General features: G+C 41.2%; 1 protein-coding gene across 33 annotated transcripts in view; it reads left to right on the plus strand.

Moving 5' to 3' along the window:
- Window positions 1-17235, plus strand: part of CCDC171 (coiled-coil domain containing 171) — a 258335-nt gene that overhangs the window by 57797 nt on the left and 183303 nt on the right. For all 33 annotated transcript variants that reach the window (XR_006290939.1, XR_006290938.1, XM_043546855.1 and 30 more), the window contains one exon: window positions 11486-11588. Coding sequence is in view for 31 of the 33 variants with exons in the window: in XM_043546855.1 (XP_043402790.1) it covers window positions 11486-11588 (103 nt within the window). In the remaining 2 variants the exon portion in view is untranslated. The remainder of the gene's footprint in view (window positions 1-11485; window positions 11589-17235) is intronic.

Genomic DNA, 17235 nt, shown 5'->3' on the forward strand with positions numbered 1-17235 from the left:
GTCTGAGCAATTTAAAGTGACAGTCTACTTTACAAAAAGAAAAGGAGTACTTGTGGCACCCTAGAGCCTTACAAATTTATTTGAGCATAAGCTTTCATGAGCTACAGCTCACTTCATCAGATGCATGTAGTGGAAAATACAGTGGGGAGATTTTATATATACAGAGAACATGAAACAATTGGTGTTACCATACACACTGTAAAAAGAGTGATCAGGTAAGATGAACTATTACCAGCAGGAGAGCTGGCGGGGCGGGGGAGATAGGGGGTGGGAGCGGGACCTTTTATAGTGATAATCAAGGTAGGCCATTTCCAGCAGTTGACAAGAACGTCTGAGGAACAGTAGTGGGGGGTGGGGGAATAAACATGAGGATATAGTTTTACTTCGTATAATGACACATCCACTCCCAGTCTTTATTCAAGCCCAAGTTCATTGTATCCAGTTTGCAAATTAATTCCAATTCAGCAGTCTCTCGTTGGAGTCTGTTTTTGAAGTTATTTTGTTGAAGAATTGCCACTTTTAGGTCTGTAGTCAAGTGACCAGAGAGATTGAAGTGTTCTCCGACTAGTTTTTGAATGTTATAATTCTTGACGTCTGATTTGTGTCCATTTATTCTTTTACGTAGAGACTGTCCAGTTTGGCCAATGTACATGGCAGAGGGGCACTGCTGGCACATGATGGCATATATCACATTGGTAGACGTGCGTGTGAACGAGTCTCTGATAGTGTGGCTGATGTGATTAGGCCCTATGATGGTGTCCCCTGAATAGATATGTGGACACAGTTGGCAACGGGCTTTGTTGCAGGGATAGGTTCCTGGGTTAGTGGTTCTGTTGTGTGGTGTGTGTGGTTGCTAGTGAGTATTTGCTTCAGGTTGGGGGGCTGTCTGTAAGCAAGGACTGGCCTGTCTCCCAAGATCTGTGAGAGTGATGGGTTGTCCTTCAGGATAGGTTATAGATCCTTGAAGATGCGTTGGAGAGGTTTTAGTTGGGGGCTGAAGGTGATGGCTAGTGGCGTTCTGTTATTTTCTTTGTTGGACCTGTCCTGCAGTAGGTAACTTCTGGGTACTCTTCTGGCTCTGTCAATCTGTTTCTTCACTTCAGCAGGTGGGTATTGTAGTTGTAAGAACGCTTGATAGAGATCTTGTAGGTGTTTGCCTCTGTCTGAGGGGTTGGAGCAAATGCGGTTGTATCGCAGAGCTTGGCTGTAGACAATGGATTGTGTGGTGTGGTCTGGATGAAAGCTGGAGGCATGTAGGTAAGCATAGCGGTCAGTAGGTTTCTGGTATAGGGTGGTGTTTATGTGACCATTGCTTATTAGCACCGTAGTGTCCAGGAAGTGGATCTCTTGTGTGGACTGGTCCAGGCAAATACTTACCAGCAACCACACACCACACAACAAAAACACTAACCCAGGAACCTATCCCTGCAACAAAGCCCGTTGCCAACTGTGCCCACATATCTATTCAGGGGACACCATCATAGGGCCTAATCACATCAGCCACACTATCAGAGGCTCGTTCGCCTGCACATCTACCAATGTGATCATGTGCCAGCAATGCCCTTCTGCCATGTACATTGGCCAAACTGGACAGTCTCTACGTAAAAGAATAAATGGACACAAATCAGACGTCAAGAATTATAGCATTCAAAAACCAGTCGGAGAACACTTCAATCTCTTTGGTCACTCGATTACAGACCTAAAAGTGGCAATTCTTCAACAAAAAAACTTCAAAAACAGAATCCAACAAGAGACTGCTGAATTGGAATTAATTTGCAAACTGGATATAATTAACTTAGGCTTGAATAAAAACTGGGAGTGGATATGTCATTATACAAAGTAAAACTATATCCTCATGTTTATCCCCCCGCACCCTACTGTTCCTCAGACGTTCTTGTCAACTGCTGGAAATGGCGCACCTTGATTATCACTATAAAAGGTCCCGCCCCCCACCGCTCTCCTCCTGGTAATAGCTCACCTTACCTGATCACTCTCTTGTTACAGTGTGTATGGTAACACCCATTGTTTCATGTTCTCTGTGTATATAAAATCTCCCCACTGTATTTTCCACTGCATGCATCAGATGAAGTGAGCTGTAGCTCACGAAAGCTTATGCTCAGATAAATTTGTTAGTCTCTAAGGTGCCACAAGTACTCCTTTTCTTTTTGCGGATACAGACTAACACGGCTGCTACTCTGAAACCAGTCTACTTTACAGAACACCAAACGCCAAAATAAAAGTAATGTAATTTAAATGAAAATCCAGGATTATAACTGGAATGCAGGGCCTTGATTACCAAGTATTTGTAACTTAACTTTCATGTGTTTAGGAAATGCTGAACAGTTATTGTGATTTATTTTTTCCTGTATGGTAGTTTAAATATATTACCAAAATAAGTGAAAGTGATATGATTATATTGCATTATATTGACAAATAAAATATGCAGAATTTTGGATTTTGGGGCATGGAATTCCCCCAGGAGTAACTCTTCAGTCAGTATGGTTGTCTCTACACTGAGGGTTTTGTGAGCATAGCTGTGTCGTCAGGGGTATGGTTTTTTAGCTATGCTGGTATACATTTTAAGTGTAGACTAGGCCGTAGTTCTCTCCTCTGTAAAATGGGGATAAACAGCTCTAACTCACAGGGTGTGATAGATTTTCAAAATGGATTTCTCTATCTTATTTTCATTATAAATGTTCAGTTTTTAAATAATTCTTCTGTTAGTAAGTGTTAGCTGTTACAATAACCTCCCCTTCCTCCTCCCCTTCTTTTTTTAAACAGATCTTGTTAGTTATGAGTTGGAAGTGGCATGTCATAAAGATTGTAGGGAGAAAGGAGGAAAATTTGTATGCTGTTATTTCTGTTAAGATTTCTGCTTATGATGTATTTTCAGTGTCCGATTCAATTACCTGACTCATAGGCGCCGACTTGGTGGGTGCTCCGGGGCTGGAGCACCTATGGGGAAAAATTGGTGGGTGCTCTGCACCCACAGGCAGCCGAGCTCCCCACCTCTGCTCCGCCTCCTTCCCTAAGCGTGCGGCGTCCCCGCTTCTCCTCCTAGCTCCCAGCACTTGCCGCCACAAAACAGCTGTTTCGCGGCGGCAAGCGCTGGGAGGGATGGGGGAGGAGCGGGAACGCGGCACACTAGTCAGTGAGCTACAGCAAGGGTCTGCATCAGAAGGATCAGCACGCCTGTTGCAGTCAAGAAAAGAAAATTTAATTACTTTCCTCACCCCAGCTTTTATGCTCATGTCTTTTCAAGCATAAAGTCATAGAACAGGACTTCCACCGCTCATGCAAATCTTTGGATTTCTTGCATTGCTCTCTTGGCTGCTCATTCCAATTTTTAATACTTTACTTCTGTTGTTACTTCTCCTTTGTCTGTCTCCCACTTGTCTCAAAACTGTATTTGTTAGCCACTGCAGGTACAACTGCAAGAGCTCATAAGGGGACAGGAGCTCATCATTTCACTGTTACCTAACCCCAGCAAACAAACTGGTCACAAGTGTTTTGTTTGTTTGTTTGTTTCTTTTTTAAATAAACCAAATGGTTGATGATCCCTGGGTTTGTATTTATTTAGACTTTTTAATGACTCAAATAAAACATAGTACTGCTGAGTCATATTTCTTATTCAGACTTCTAACAATTCCCCTTCAAAAGCTGGTAAGCTAATAAACCTGTTTCAGCAAAAACTTTAGCCTGTACCCTCTTGGACTGGCTGTTTCCAATGGAGTGTTTCTTCCCAGCTCCTCTCTTTTCTGAGAAGAGACCAACTTCTTCCATTTAAGGACAAGGTACTAAGCGACACTTGCTCTAAATTAAGCCATCCTCTCTAAACCCCACAGAACCAGTAAGAGAGGAATACGACAGTGCCTCCTTGACCACTGCCAATAGCTGGCTGATGTTTATCAATGTAAAATTAGAGGCGGTGAGCTGCTGGCTGTGATGATTCTCTCTGGAACCTGGACGAGTACATATGCTCGCCATGTCATGTCTCTCTCTTGCTCTTTTTTCCTCCTCCTATCTCCCTTTTTTTTTTTTTGCTTTGCTTAGGAGGGTTAAATTACACATATGTGCTTTTTGCCACTTGAGAGGTTAAGACTTAGGAAGAAAATCCTGAATATAGTTTATGGTAAAGCAGAATGGAGCCCTCAAAACCAGCATTGCAGTATGACTGAAAGGGACATATTGGGTAGGTGGAAAAAGCTGCTGAATGACTTAAAACCTCAAGACTGCCTTGCAGAGGCAGGAAAAATACAAGTCACCTTTTAAAAAGCTTGTTCAGGAGAGGTATTCAAAGCCCCTTTCTGGATTAGATTCCTGACTCTCCCCCCCCACCCCCAACTCAGTTTAGTATTTTTTTCTGAAGACTTTTGTTTTTTATTAGAGAAGCTGGAATAAGTAGGGTGTGGTCTTGTTTTTTCATGCTGGAGAGTTTTTATAATTTTTGTTAAAGCAGAAAGCTCTGGCTAAAAACTGAAATATATATGATATATTTTATTACCAAGCTTCCCTTTTTTCTGAACTGAAATTGTCAGTGGGAGAAATGTTAATATTTTTATTCTCTTGTATGATAATTACTTCCTCTTATTCTTTTGTTCTAATGTGAGATCTTCTCAGTGTCTATTTTTTTTCAGACAATGATTTTGTTTTAGAACATTTCAGGCAATATTACCAAACATTTAGAATATTTTAAGGAAAAACTCTTGTTTTTTGAAATAACTTGTGTTGGGACCAAGCTCATTCTTTGGGAAATTGTTATATTAAAAATAACCTTTGTCTTTATGACTCCACTGCATATAAAGTAAAGCAGTTATGCTGCTTTTAATTTAAAAGTTCAGCATGTTGCAAAATCTGCCACAAATCTGCCTGGATCAAATGTGATAGGATGCGTTAGCACCAGGCAGGATTGCCTGGGCAATATTCAGTATGGGCAAGATCTCAAGATTTCCTTGTGTTATTGTTAGGGAAACTGTTTTCAGACTTGTTATTCTTTCCAACTAGTGTGTTAAGAATTTAGAGTTTGAAGAATAAGAATTTGGAAGAATGGGTATATACATTGTGGTTCAGAACTGGTTTTAAATCAAAATGGTTCCATCTCTATTCTTGGCCTCTTAAAAAAAAAAAAAAAAAAGTTGTGGTTAGAATTGTTTTTTTTAAAGATGCTTTTGGATTTCGATTCTTGCCATCTAGCAACAGATAAACCCTAACTTTTAGTTGTTGAAGAGAGAGAAAAGTTGAAGCTTTTTATTTTGTGTGGACAGAGTTGTGACTGTATATAGTGAAGGGAATTTATCATTTTATTAATAAAGTATATTAGGAAACAGAATGCACTTTATTTTCTGGTGCAAAATTATTTTAATGAGAACATTTAAACATATATGTTCCTAGATTTTTCAAATTCCTCACTAAAATGTCAATATTATTTCAATAAACATTTTTCCCCCTGTTGGTATGTCAGCCATATATATTTGGAGATTCTGAAAGAATGCTTAGCTGCTTCTAGACTATTAAGAGTTGAAGGTCATACCATAAGTCACTGCAAATGTACTTCCTGTAGATTGGCAATAATATCTCAGATTCTGTAACAATGAAGTCAGATATGTTGATGAGCAGAGTATAAAACATGATTAGTTAATGTTTCTACCATGTTTTGAAGATGTAAAATGCTATATAAATGCAAAGGAACAAATTCTGCTCTCAGTAATGCTGATGTTAATCCAGAAAAAAAATTACTTAATCTATTCTCTGCTGGACATGTCCAAGATTTTGTGTTTGGTTTTTGTAGTCAGCAGAACTCTTCAATTGAATAAGAATGCCCCCTCCCAAGTTTTAAAAACCCATCTAGCCTAATTCTTGTTTCTTTTATCCTAACGCAAGCCATCCTGTGGAGTTATTGAGTACCTACAATACACAGAAACTTGTTGCTCTATTATTTAGGCCCTGATTCAGAAAAGCATTCATATTCAGGATAACATGTTCAACATGGGTTTGTCCCATTGAGGTTAAGTACATGCCTAAGTGCTGTCCTGCATAGGATAGACTTCACTGCTTACTTAAGTGCTTTTCTGAATTGAAGCCTTAGTGAAAAACAGAGGTCTCTCAAACACAAATTTTCAAAATTGTGCATCTAAATTGCACCTGAAAAATATATGTAATTGCATGTACAAATGGTTATTTATTCAGGTAAAAAATTGCATGTGCAAATGTGGAACTTGTACCTGTAATTTGTACACATGAAATGTTAACTGGTAAAACTTAAGGAGCTACCTTTGGAAAACTTTGCTATATAAAACTGATTTAAGTGTAATGATTTCTTCTATTGTACTGTTCGTATCTACAGGTGTATCTTGGGTTTGTAGTACACTGGCATAAATCTTCAACCAAAGTTGCAGACATCTTGTGGAATTTTAGTTTAGGTGGTTAATCCTTAAAAAGTTTAATGTATAAAGATGTTGTTGTTGTATTACTCTCTTACTCAGTGCTGGGATTTTCCAAGGAGATTGAGGGAGTCGGGAGCTGAGAGCCCCAGCGGCAGCCAGACTCGCAGTAGGGAATGGGGAGCTAAGAGACTGGGCTCTCAGCCACCCTCACAACCCCTCTTAAGTCTGTGGAAGCGCTCCTGGTGAGGATGCGCACCACTGACAGAAGGAGGAAGTGTGAATATGAAAAAACGCAGTAATTATGTGGTGGCTGTAAGTCGACCTCTGGGGTGGGGCCAGGGATGAGGAGTTTGGGGTGCAGGAGGGAGCCCAGGGCTTGGATGGGGGGTTGGGATGTGTGTGTGGGGGTTTGGGTTTCTGGAGGGAGTTTGGGTGCGCAAGGGGACTCTGGGCTGGAGTAGGGGTTTGGGGTGTGGAAGGGAGTCTGGGATGCGGGGTCCCAGCGGCGCTTACCGCAGCTCCCAGGAAGCAGCCACCAGGTCCTTTGCATCCCCTAAACGCATGGGCAGCCAGGGAGGCTCCGCATGCTACCTTCATGCCCGCAGGTAATAAAATATTGTGGATTCCGGCCAATGGGAGCTTCGGAGCCAGCGCTGGGGGCGGGGGCAGCAGGCAGAGCCTCCCTGGCCACTCATGTGCCTAGGAGCCAGGGGGACCAGTGGCTCCTTCCGGGACCCACACGGAACCAGGGCAGGTCGGGAGCTTGCCTTAGCCCTGGGCTCCCGCTGCACCACCGCCTGGACTTTTAATGGTCCGGTCGGTGGTGCCAACTGGAGCCACAGCGGTCCCTTTTTGACCGGGCATTCTGGTCGTAAACTGGATGCCTGGCAACCCTACTTGCAGACTCAGCGCTCAGAAAAATATCTTTACAAGCATAAGGACCAGAAACATTTTAAAAAATGTAAATGAAGGCTTAGATCCTGCAAAAACTGGTGGGGGCACCAGGAACACACCGGGCCTGACCTCTACTATAGAACCTTACTCATTCTTATTAAGTACATGCATTAGGAAACTGAGAAACCTTTTGGTATATTCTCTGCAGTGCACATTCACACCTATGCTTAGGTTTTCCACTTTGCAAATTTAAGGAAAAAAAATCATACGCTGCAATGATGGGGGAGAGGGAACTGGAACAGGAGTTAGAAAGGAAGGAAACTAAATTGTCTATGGGTAAAATATAGAAGATCTGGCCAGCTTTAAGGAATTTCCTTCTGATCTTTACTGCAATTGAAAAATAGATACTGAAATTGGCATGGAGACTTATGGACATAGTCAGCAAATGGGAGTACAGAGAAACGATGAAGGCCAAATAAACTAGAATGTACTGACTAAAATGTGGTGAATTTAAAAAAAAAAAAAAAAGAAGGAAGGCTGAGGGGAAAAAAAGTACATTTGCTTAGGCGTGCTTATATAAGGCGTTTCTGTGGGATAGATTCAGTATGACCGTGTCTGTACTAGTGTGGCTTACATTAAAAAGAAAGCCTTTCTTTTACTGTGATATTGACCATACTGTTATATTTTCCTATTCGATAGTATGCACTGAAAGGTCAACCCTTCTAATGTATTTGCATCCTGTGGAAAAGATAATCCTTTAAAATATGTTTGTATTGGCGTTCTGCAAATACAAGCAATTGTGTATATATGGATTTCAGTAGTGTTGGAAATTCTTTGTGAAGTGTAGTACAAACTATCACATAGGGAAACCCATGTAAATGCTACAAGGGATCTAACACTGAAACACATGAATAATATATTAGTAGATATACAGCACATATAATTAAAATTGCAGCAGTAAAACACATTTTATAAAATATTTAAACTGAATAGGGGAGAACACAGCAGAAAATTGCATATATTTGTCCTTTTTTGCCAATGATATGCTATCAGCTCAAAAGGCTTTTGGGGAGACAGTGTTTCCCACATTGGAAAAACTGGTTGGATCCTTGGATAAGCAGTGGTATGTTGGTCTGTATGTAATAGACAAGATAGTAGAATTTTCTTGGGGCTATGGAGAGTAAACTTCCTGTGCTATGATCAAATAGGAAGAAAAATTTATTCAAATAGTGAATCATAATTTTAGAACAGAAGATAAATAATGAGTAACTGGTCAGGATCAGAAATAGGAGATATGGACCTTCTTTCTCCACCACGCCTCCATTACAAGGATGTTGTGAAAAGTGTACTTTTAATTATTGCTTACTTCTTACTTAATCCTTTCCCACTTGTTGTCCAGACAGATGTCATTTTTTGACTATGGACTTCTTTAATTGTAAACTCTTTGGTAGAGACCATGTCTATATATTCATTTGGACAGGGACTAGCACAATGGCCCCACTCCTGCTGGGGCCTCTGGGTGCTACCATAATATAAATATTTGATTATAGTAATCTGGAAGCTTCAGTAGCTTCCTTTCAGTAGCTTTCAGTAGTATTCTTGTGCACCTGATACTCCCATTGGATACATCTACACTGCAATAAAAGACCCGCAGCATAGCCACAGCTAGCCTGGGTCAACTGCCTGCGGCTTGGGTGCTGAGGCTATAAAATTGCAATGTAGACGATCGGGCTGGAGCCTGAGGTCTGAGACCCTCCTCCCTTGTGGAGTCTCAGAGCCTGGGCTTGGGCTGAAGTCCAGGTGCTGACCCAGCACATGTGTCAGCTGACCCAGGCTCTGAGACTTGGTGCCACAGGTTTTTTTTATCGCACTGTAGGTATATCCATTGTTTCTCACATAGGACTGAGCTCTTAAATGCTACTATATGCATATGTAGCATATGTTTTAAAAATTAAATAACTAAAGTTAGAGGGTTCCTTTGGCAGATTAATATTAAACAGAATACTAATATAATATACTCAGGGAATGTCTACATTACAGAGACTTGACTGGTATAACAATGCTGAGAGAGCCCCCTAGTGTGGAAAACAGCTTGAGCCAACAGGAGTTCTTCTGCCCGCAAAGCTAAACCACTTCTCCAAAGAACACTAGCTATGTCAACAGAAGCACTCTTACGTTGGCATAGTTGCATCTATGAAACCGGGGTTTTTGTCAGCATAGCTGTGTCAGCTAGCAGTGTGATTTTCCCCCCTGCCCCCTCAGCACTCCTCGCTTGCATAGCTATGCCAGCAAAGCTATGCCAGCCTTCTATTCTATTGAATCTGGATGTACCAGAGTGAAGTAAGTGAGATGTGCTTAAAGTTAAGTGCATCCTCAAATGCTTTGCTGGATTGAGGCCTTAGTATTCTGGTGAATATCCCAATATAGCCTAATGACAATGAATGGCAATGGCTGTTGCTTAACTTGTTTTAACAAAATTAAGCTTAATTGTCAGAGATCAGGACGTGGGCAGTCATGCCTAGTGGTTGGAGCAGGAGTCAGTAGCCAGGAATAGGAGTCCAGGGTCAGAGCCAGAGTCAGAGTCCAAATGCCAGAGCCGAGGGTCAGAGCCAAAATCAGAATTCAGGAATTTGAGTTGAGGGTTAGAGCTGGGTTACCTTGAGTGAGACAAAGCAGGGGTAGACGTCAGGATAAGGTCTGAGGCAAGGATAGGTCTGGGTCAGAATTAGAAGTAGGAGAGCAGTGGGACTGGAACAAGGTGGGAGCAAGGCTGGGACAAGCAGGAGCTATCACAGCCATGTGCAAATGCTTTGCGCAGCTGCTGAACTGTTGTTGCTGGGCTTAAGAGCTGGTCTGCTGACTCTTCCCACCAATGAGGTGGTGCAGCCAAGCAAGCAGCCTATGACAGGGCAGCTACACTTGTTAAGCTGCCCAGAAACTTGCTGTACTGCAGGCTCTGAATCATTCCTGACATTAATGAGTGCATATTTGGCCAGTGTCAAGTGCTTAATATGCTCCTGAACCAAGTGAAATATTAAGCTCATGTTTTGTTAATAGCCTTTAAAATATTTTTCATATGAAAAGAAAACATGTCATATGCTACCTCAATTTTCGTAACTACATACTAAGCTTACTTATCTAAAACTCTTGCAATTACAAATCTAGCCCCTCCTTCATGACTGCAGGGTCTGCTGCACAGAGGAGGGAAAAGTGTGATGTGAGGTGTGGATGGAGTGTGTGGCCACAGAACCTACTGCTATGCTGATCCTCCCACTCTACCCCTGTGATAGTGGAGTATGGAGCTAAATCAGCTGATCGGCTGAAGCAGCCTTTGTGGATTGTCTGTGCAACTATTAGACTGGCTTGTGGGAAGGGTGTCTCTCCCCTTGATCTGCCCACTGCCCAGCCCGTCTACTCAAGTTGGATGTTGGGGTGCCCTTTGAAGAAGAAACAATAATTGATGTAACATAACTATTATTTAAAATTTTATTTCATTCTAAATCTTTTCAGATACTTTAATATTAAACTGGCCCTCGAAATAAGACCAGCCACATAGTTTGAACAACCGCCTACCTACAAGGTCCCCCCAGTGAAAAGCTTATTGAAAGAAAATCCAGTGCTGGGAGTTGATGTGTTCTCCATTATTCCGTTGCTTCTGGGACATTAACTAGAAAGCAGAGTTTCTGAGATTGAGGGAATCACTATCTAGTATGGAAAATATAGCTAACAATTGCACGTGGCAGGTTGCAACTACAATAGGAATGGGCTTTTCCAGAGCAGCATATCCTTGATTTCCATCCCATCTGGTCAGAAGCATTGTGCCTTTCCAGATGTCCTTTCAGGGTGCAAAAATTAACATTGTTGTTTGTGTACATAGGCGCAGATGACTATTTTTATGGCGGGAAGAGAAAATTACTATACTCTTTTTGAAACTTTACTAATTCTGACTGCTTGAAGGGCCCATGTGCTGCTCCCCCCGCCCCCTCTGGTTTTTATCCCAAATGCATGTTAAGTCCACACTGAAACACTGTTTTAGCTTTTGTATTGTCACATTGGACCCACTTGGTTTCAGGGAAAAGTAATGATGTGCAATGTGCCTTTTTACATAATTTGTTCTACAGTAAAAATGTTAATTGTAACATGAGTCTTTTTTTGTTTACCACTTTAATATTTTTTTTCCTTTCACCCATCCTCCCTGTCAAATAAAGGCCAAGAAACGCCAGGCCTTCCTAACAGAGACGTGTGAAAACAACGTGAGAGAACTGGAGTTACTCTTGGACAGCTTTACTATGTCAAGCCAGTGGACAGCAGGTTAGTTGAAGGTATAAAATGACAGATGCATCTGTCAATGTTCCAAAGTCACTACATTGTGGGAATTCTGCAGATGCCTCTTGCATTCCCTCTTCTCAACATGCTTTGATTTGATGACATGATAAGAGCAGCTCTCACAGCAGTCAAGTGGCCTCGCTAGCTGAGAAAGGGTGACGGAATGTGGACCTGCTGTTGTCAGCCCAGAACTTGATTTACAAGTGCTGGGATCTATCTGATCGGTCAGAAAAGGGCTCACTTGCTGTGCTCTAAATCCAACTGAGAAAAAAGTCCTTACAGTCTACCTGCAAGGGGAACAGATGTTTTGACTGAACTGAGCCAAATTCTGAGGCAACCTTCAGCAACTTAAAGGTCACATATTCAAAAAGATTATGTAGGACGCAGGATGTAACACAGTTCTCTTTATAGCATTACTTTGTGCTCTATGTTACATTCATTTAATTTCAAACAACATACATATTTTTCTGATTAGTATACAAATATGAAATTGAAGATTTAGTGTCACTCTACCATATACATTATATGGTATTATCTGTAAGTGTTGTATCAAATGGAACATACTACTCTACAACTGAGATGGGGATTGAGATAAACAGGAATTATTGAGACACACCATTAATTTGAAATCTAGTAAATTTATTTTTAAAAAGGGGGTAAAAGTAGTTTTAGGTACTACAGCAGACCGTTATTTCCCCTGCCAGGGAATGTTCTTATTTTTTAAAAAATGTTTTTCTTTCTGGTTGGTGCATGGAACATGCACATACCTGTACAAGGGAACCAGTCAAACAAAATATTCATAAAGTGCTGACAAACACACACAGTAAATGAACTGAATAAATAAAGAAATATTTTCCTCTAATCTTTGTTATAATAATCTTAGGAATTACTTTTTACAAAAGTAGGTAAAACATGTTCAGAAAAGGGGTTGGTTTGTTTTTGAGTTCATGTTAAACCTAATGTGTTATGTGGTGCTATATTAATTATATCTGCATTTCTGCAATATCAAGCAACAAGATACATTGAGGGATGATGTGGCAGCCTTTCATCGATTTTTTTTTCTTTACTTTCTCTGCATTTTTAGCCAAATAACATTGTGACAGGCTGATAATATCCTGAATGAACTTTACTGAATTAACTTAAACCTTAATGAATTCGTTTTAACATCTTCGGAGTTCACTGTATTAAAAATGCAATTGTGTATACATTATTGTGGAATGAATTAATTGTATGTATTTCCACGTGAAGGGTAAATGTGAGAACAACAGGGTGATGAGGCAAATTGACTCAAGTTGTAACATCTTCAAAGAAGCCACCCCCATAGAAAGGTGTGCATATACTATTTTGAAGTGGATTCTCCAGGAACCACCGATTAAGAAAGGGATTTTTAGATAAATAGCCTGGCTTTAAACTAGCATATGGCCTTCTTCCTGATCCAGCAAATCCCTGGTCCACAGAGGGCCCCAATCCATAGGGTAAGGCTGAAAGGACTGGGCTAGCCAGAATCCATGTTTTGGTTATGATTAATTCTTGTAATCTTAGTAGCGTGTGTGTAGGTTCTTTTATTGTTTTTAGTGTTTTCTCTGTAATGCTTTTTACCTTAAGAATGAAGTAGGCTTGCATAGAAATCTGTATGGTAATTTATATCTGTAGTAGTTACACTTGTATCCATCTCTAAAGAGAAAGCAAGCAGGTGTCCTTGGGCAACCTGTCTGTGCTGCGAAATGCACAGTGAAGGCAGGGAACTGTGCAGCCTAGAAATACGCCAGTCAGAAAGGAGAGAAACATGTATTTCCACCGAGAAGGGCAATGGCTGGGGATCTGGAATCCCTGAGAGTGAGTGCCCTTGCTGAACCACTATGGGGAAATACAGGTGCAGTTGTCCTGAACTGTGACAAACGTCATTTCAGATAAAAAGCTTTGGACAGGCAAAGTTGAGTGGAAGAGCACTAGACCCCTCTCTGATATTTCTGGTATTCCCCGGTTTTCCCATAAAAGCATGGCTTCATCTGGAACTCTGATGCTATGACCGCCTCACCTGCACTTGGGCCAAATAAATCCTCACAGTCAGTTTTCAGGTGCATAGTGGGAACTGGTAAGAATTAATGCTGAAAGCGTCAACATTAATGGGTATTTCCCCAGAGGTTCACTGGGATTTTGTGCCATTTAGAGCAGCCTTTCCCAGTCTCCTCTCAAGCCTATGGTGCCTCTCTTGCACAAAGGAGCTTTTGCAGGGTTAAAGAGAGGGGGTCTGCTGCTGCGAAGGGGCAGTTCCTAAGCAATTTATAGTACTTTGAACAGGTTTTCCATTCTTCTCATCCCCTTGATGGTAAGTATCACAAGGAGTGAACTGATCCCATGTTTCCCTCTTAGCGGGAATTTAGTAGTTTGTTTTTAATGCGCTTTATTTACTCCCACCTTTAAAAATAAGACATCTAAAAATAAAATTCTTTAAAGCTTCAAAAGCAGCTGTAGAGAGTTGCTCCTCTGCAGAATAAGTCTGATTTGCTGCTGCAAGTGGGTCCTCATAGCAAACACTGAAACCTCAGAAGCGTTGTTGTAGTTTGAGGGGAGACAAACAGTAAAATTCTACAGTTTGTCTTGCAGGTTCGCCGCACTTTTCAGTTGAGCATATTGTAGTATTTTCAAAGATATTTTGCTTTCTTCTTACCTGCTTTTTCTTGTATTTGTTTTTGTCTAATATTGCTGTTTCTATTAGTTCTTTCATGCCCACAAAGAGAGACTATTGCTCTGTGAATTGGACTTGCAGAAAATCTAGGACCAATACAAATAAAAAAGTTGGAGCTTTTAATACTTCCTTATGATCTAACTTAGAAACAAACTGGAAATTAGGAGAACTAGCACCATGTTATCTGCCTACTCTGCACAAATCCACAGCAAGTGCTGCATGGGCCACCAGTGATCCATGGATCACATTTTGGGAACTGTAGCATAACATCAACAAGTATTGAAGAACAAAGTCCTCAGGACCATAGGTGCTGGAACTAGGGGTGCTCTGGGTCTGTCACACCCCCTGGCTTGAAGTGGTTTCCATTATATACAGGGCTTACAGTTTGGTTCAAGGCCCTCAGCATCACCACTATAAAAATTGTTCCAGCACCTCTGCTCAAGGATTGAGAGTTGGCATAGTCCTATTAGATGTTCCTAGTGGCCAGTTACATAGCAGGAAAGGAGAATTAACTGCAGACCTGCTCAGCTGATGATAAACTCCCAATGGTTGACTCCTGGAAGTGGTGCATCAGAACTTTCTCACATGGGCCATACCTGAGAGAGACTGATCTATCACATTTCTGCACCGGCTGTTACTGCTCTGTGTGAGAAGATGAGAAAAAACTGTTGCTGGAATGGATGCTTGCTCTTTTAAAGATGACCTGTGAAGGGGAAAAGAATGTGTGCTTTCTGTTTCTTTATGATATAAAAAGAAAGGCCTCAAGGAATTTTGGTTTTTAAAGGGTATTTTTGAAGACCACTTTTTAACAATATAAAAATGTCAAACACTGAGTTCTCTCTTGGTGTTGGAGAACTTAAGAAGCAGTGGGGTTCTGACCTATTGAAACCTGAACAGAAGGGAAGAGAGTCTTATGCTTTGTCTACCTGGCAAAGTTTTATCAGTTCTACAGGTATAGTTATCCCAGCATAACCACTCATGTGGACACTTCCTCCACTATAAGAGTAATTTTTTTTGTTTAACTTACTCCCCTTCCAAGCGACATAACTGTAATATAAATAATAATAATAATCAGTTTAAATTCAGACCTTATCTTATACTAATATAACTTACCTGTGAAGACAAACTGTTTTAAAATGTCTTTTTTGTTTTGTTTTTAAACATCTGTTTAATTCAAACATCTGTCAAATAGTTGAAAGAAATGCTGTTTTGTTAAAGGTTCAGCAGTCCTGTCCTTTCACTTAAGGGCTGAGACGAGAGATCTTCCAGTCTCTTTGGGTTCTTCAGGGGACTTCTCTAGCAAAACAAGAGGCGATATGACACTCCTGATATTTCTAAGGGCATGGCTACACTGGAAACTTCAAAGCGCTGTCGCGGGAGTGCTCCCATGGCAGCGCTTTGAAGTGCGAGTGTGGTTGTGCGTGAGCGCTGGGAGAGAGGTCTGGTAGTCCACCTCCAGGAGGGGATTAGCTCCGAGCACTTGGAGCCTGTTTACACTAGCACTTTAAAGCACTCTGACTTGCTGCGCTCGGGGGTGATTTTTCACACCCTGAGCCAGCAAGTTGATGCGCTATAAAAGGTAAGTGTAGCCAAGCCCTCAAATAAAAACAAGCAGGAAAAACGTAAACAATTTTTCATAAAGCAAAAAAAGTCACAAACCCAATTCCCCTTCCCCCCCTTAGCTCATTTTTAAAGCCAGGAAATTTAGCTGATACCTTTTCATCAATTCATCTTGTTATACTTGTACCATGTGTGGGATACTTAGAGAGATTCTGTGATTTCAGTCACAGAATTGTACTCCAGAATATCAGCTTTCATTTAAAAATAATTTCTAGCCCATAAGGTTTTGGAGATGAACTTGTGTAGCCTGATCTATAGATTATGTATTAATTATATTGATTAATTAAAAATTCCCAGTTATCACTTTGAGGGTTGGCATGAATCAACTGTAAACTCATGGAGTATTGCCCACCTGAGTCAGCAGAGAGCCTGAAACAATAGCTTTACGCGGGGTGAACTGACCCATTCATCTCAATAAGAGCACTGTGGAATCTGGCATTTTTCTAAGATGTCATAGTATTCCACATTTTGCAGCAGTCAGGCCCCTGATTTTGTTTTCTGTCTCATGGCCCAACTGGGACCTGCCTGCAGCTTTCCCCACAAAGAGGTGATTATTGGTTTATGTTGCGTGCTCCCTGCACTGTTCCCACAGCCCCCATTGGCCTGAAACGGTGAAAGGCCGAACCTGTGGATGCTGCAGGTAAACAAACCGTCCCTGCCTGCCGGCAGATTTCCCCGACGGGCCACGTGCCAAAGGTTGCCAATCCCTGGTTGAGCTTGTAGTTAGAGGGAGTCGGGTTTGTAGGCTGATGGGCTGGGCTGCCTGGAGAAGAGTGCAGCAGCCAAGGCTGCAGAAGCCAGGGTGATGAGTTTCTGAAGCTGGCTACAAACTGCTGTTTCCAAGGCTTATGTGGTAGAGAAGGCAGTTCTGAGAGACTGGCCTCTTAAACAGTACTGCAGGGTCTGAAGCTTGGAGAGTGGAGTTGGGTCACCTGGAAAACTCAGCAAAAAACCCATCACCCAAAATAATTAACAGATGAAAATATTGTGAACCATAGTTTTGTATGAGTTCTTGTAGTGGTGGGAGGGATGAGCATGAACAATATTTAATGGCTATGCAAGTATTAATGTTGCTGTAGAATGTAGTGATATTGTGGAATTTAGGAGTGCTTGCCAAGTGATCCGGGCTGTGCAATACAAAGGGACTTGAATACTCTGTAATTTCCTCCAATACTGGGATTTTACATTACTTAAGCACGGCTGGAAAATTTAAGGATGGGACGTCTTTCTTAAATCTAAATAAAATCTAACCTTATCATGTATAGTCAGATTTTTCTACCCTTACTTATGTTGATTAATACCCTATATCACAAGAACTCAGTG

Source organism: Chelonia mydas, chromosome 5 (genome assembly GCF_015237465.2).
Source record: "Chelonia mydas isolate rCheMyd1 chromosome 5, rCheMyd1.pri.v2, whole genome shotgun sequence".
In the NCBI taxonomy this organism is placed as follows: domain Eukaryota; kingdom Metazoa; phylum Chordata; order Testudines; family Cheloniidae; genus Chelonia; species Chelonia mydas.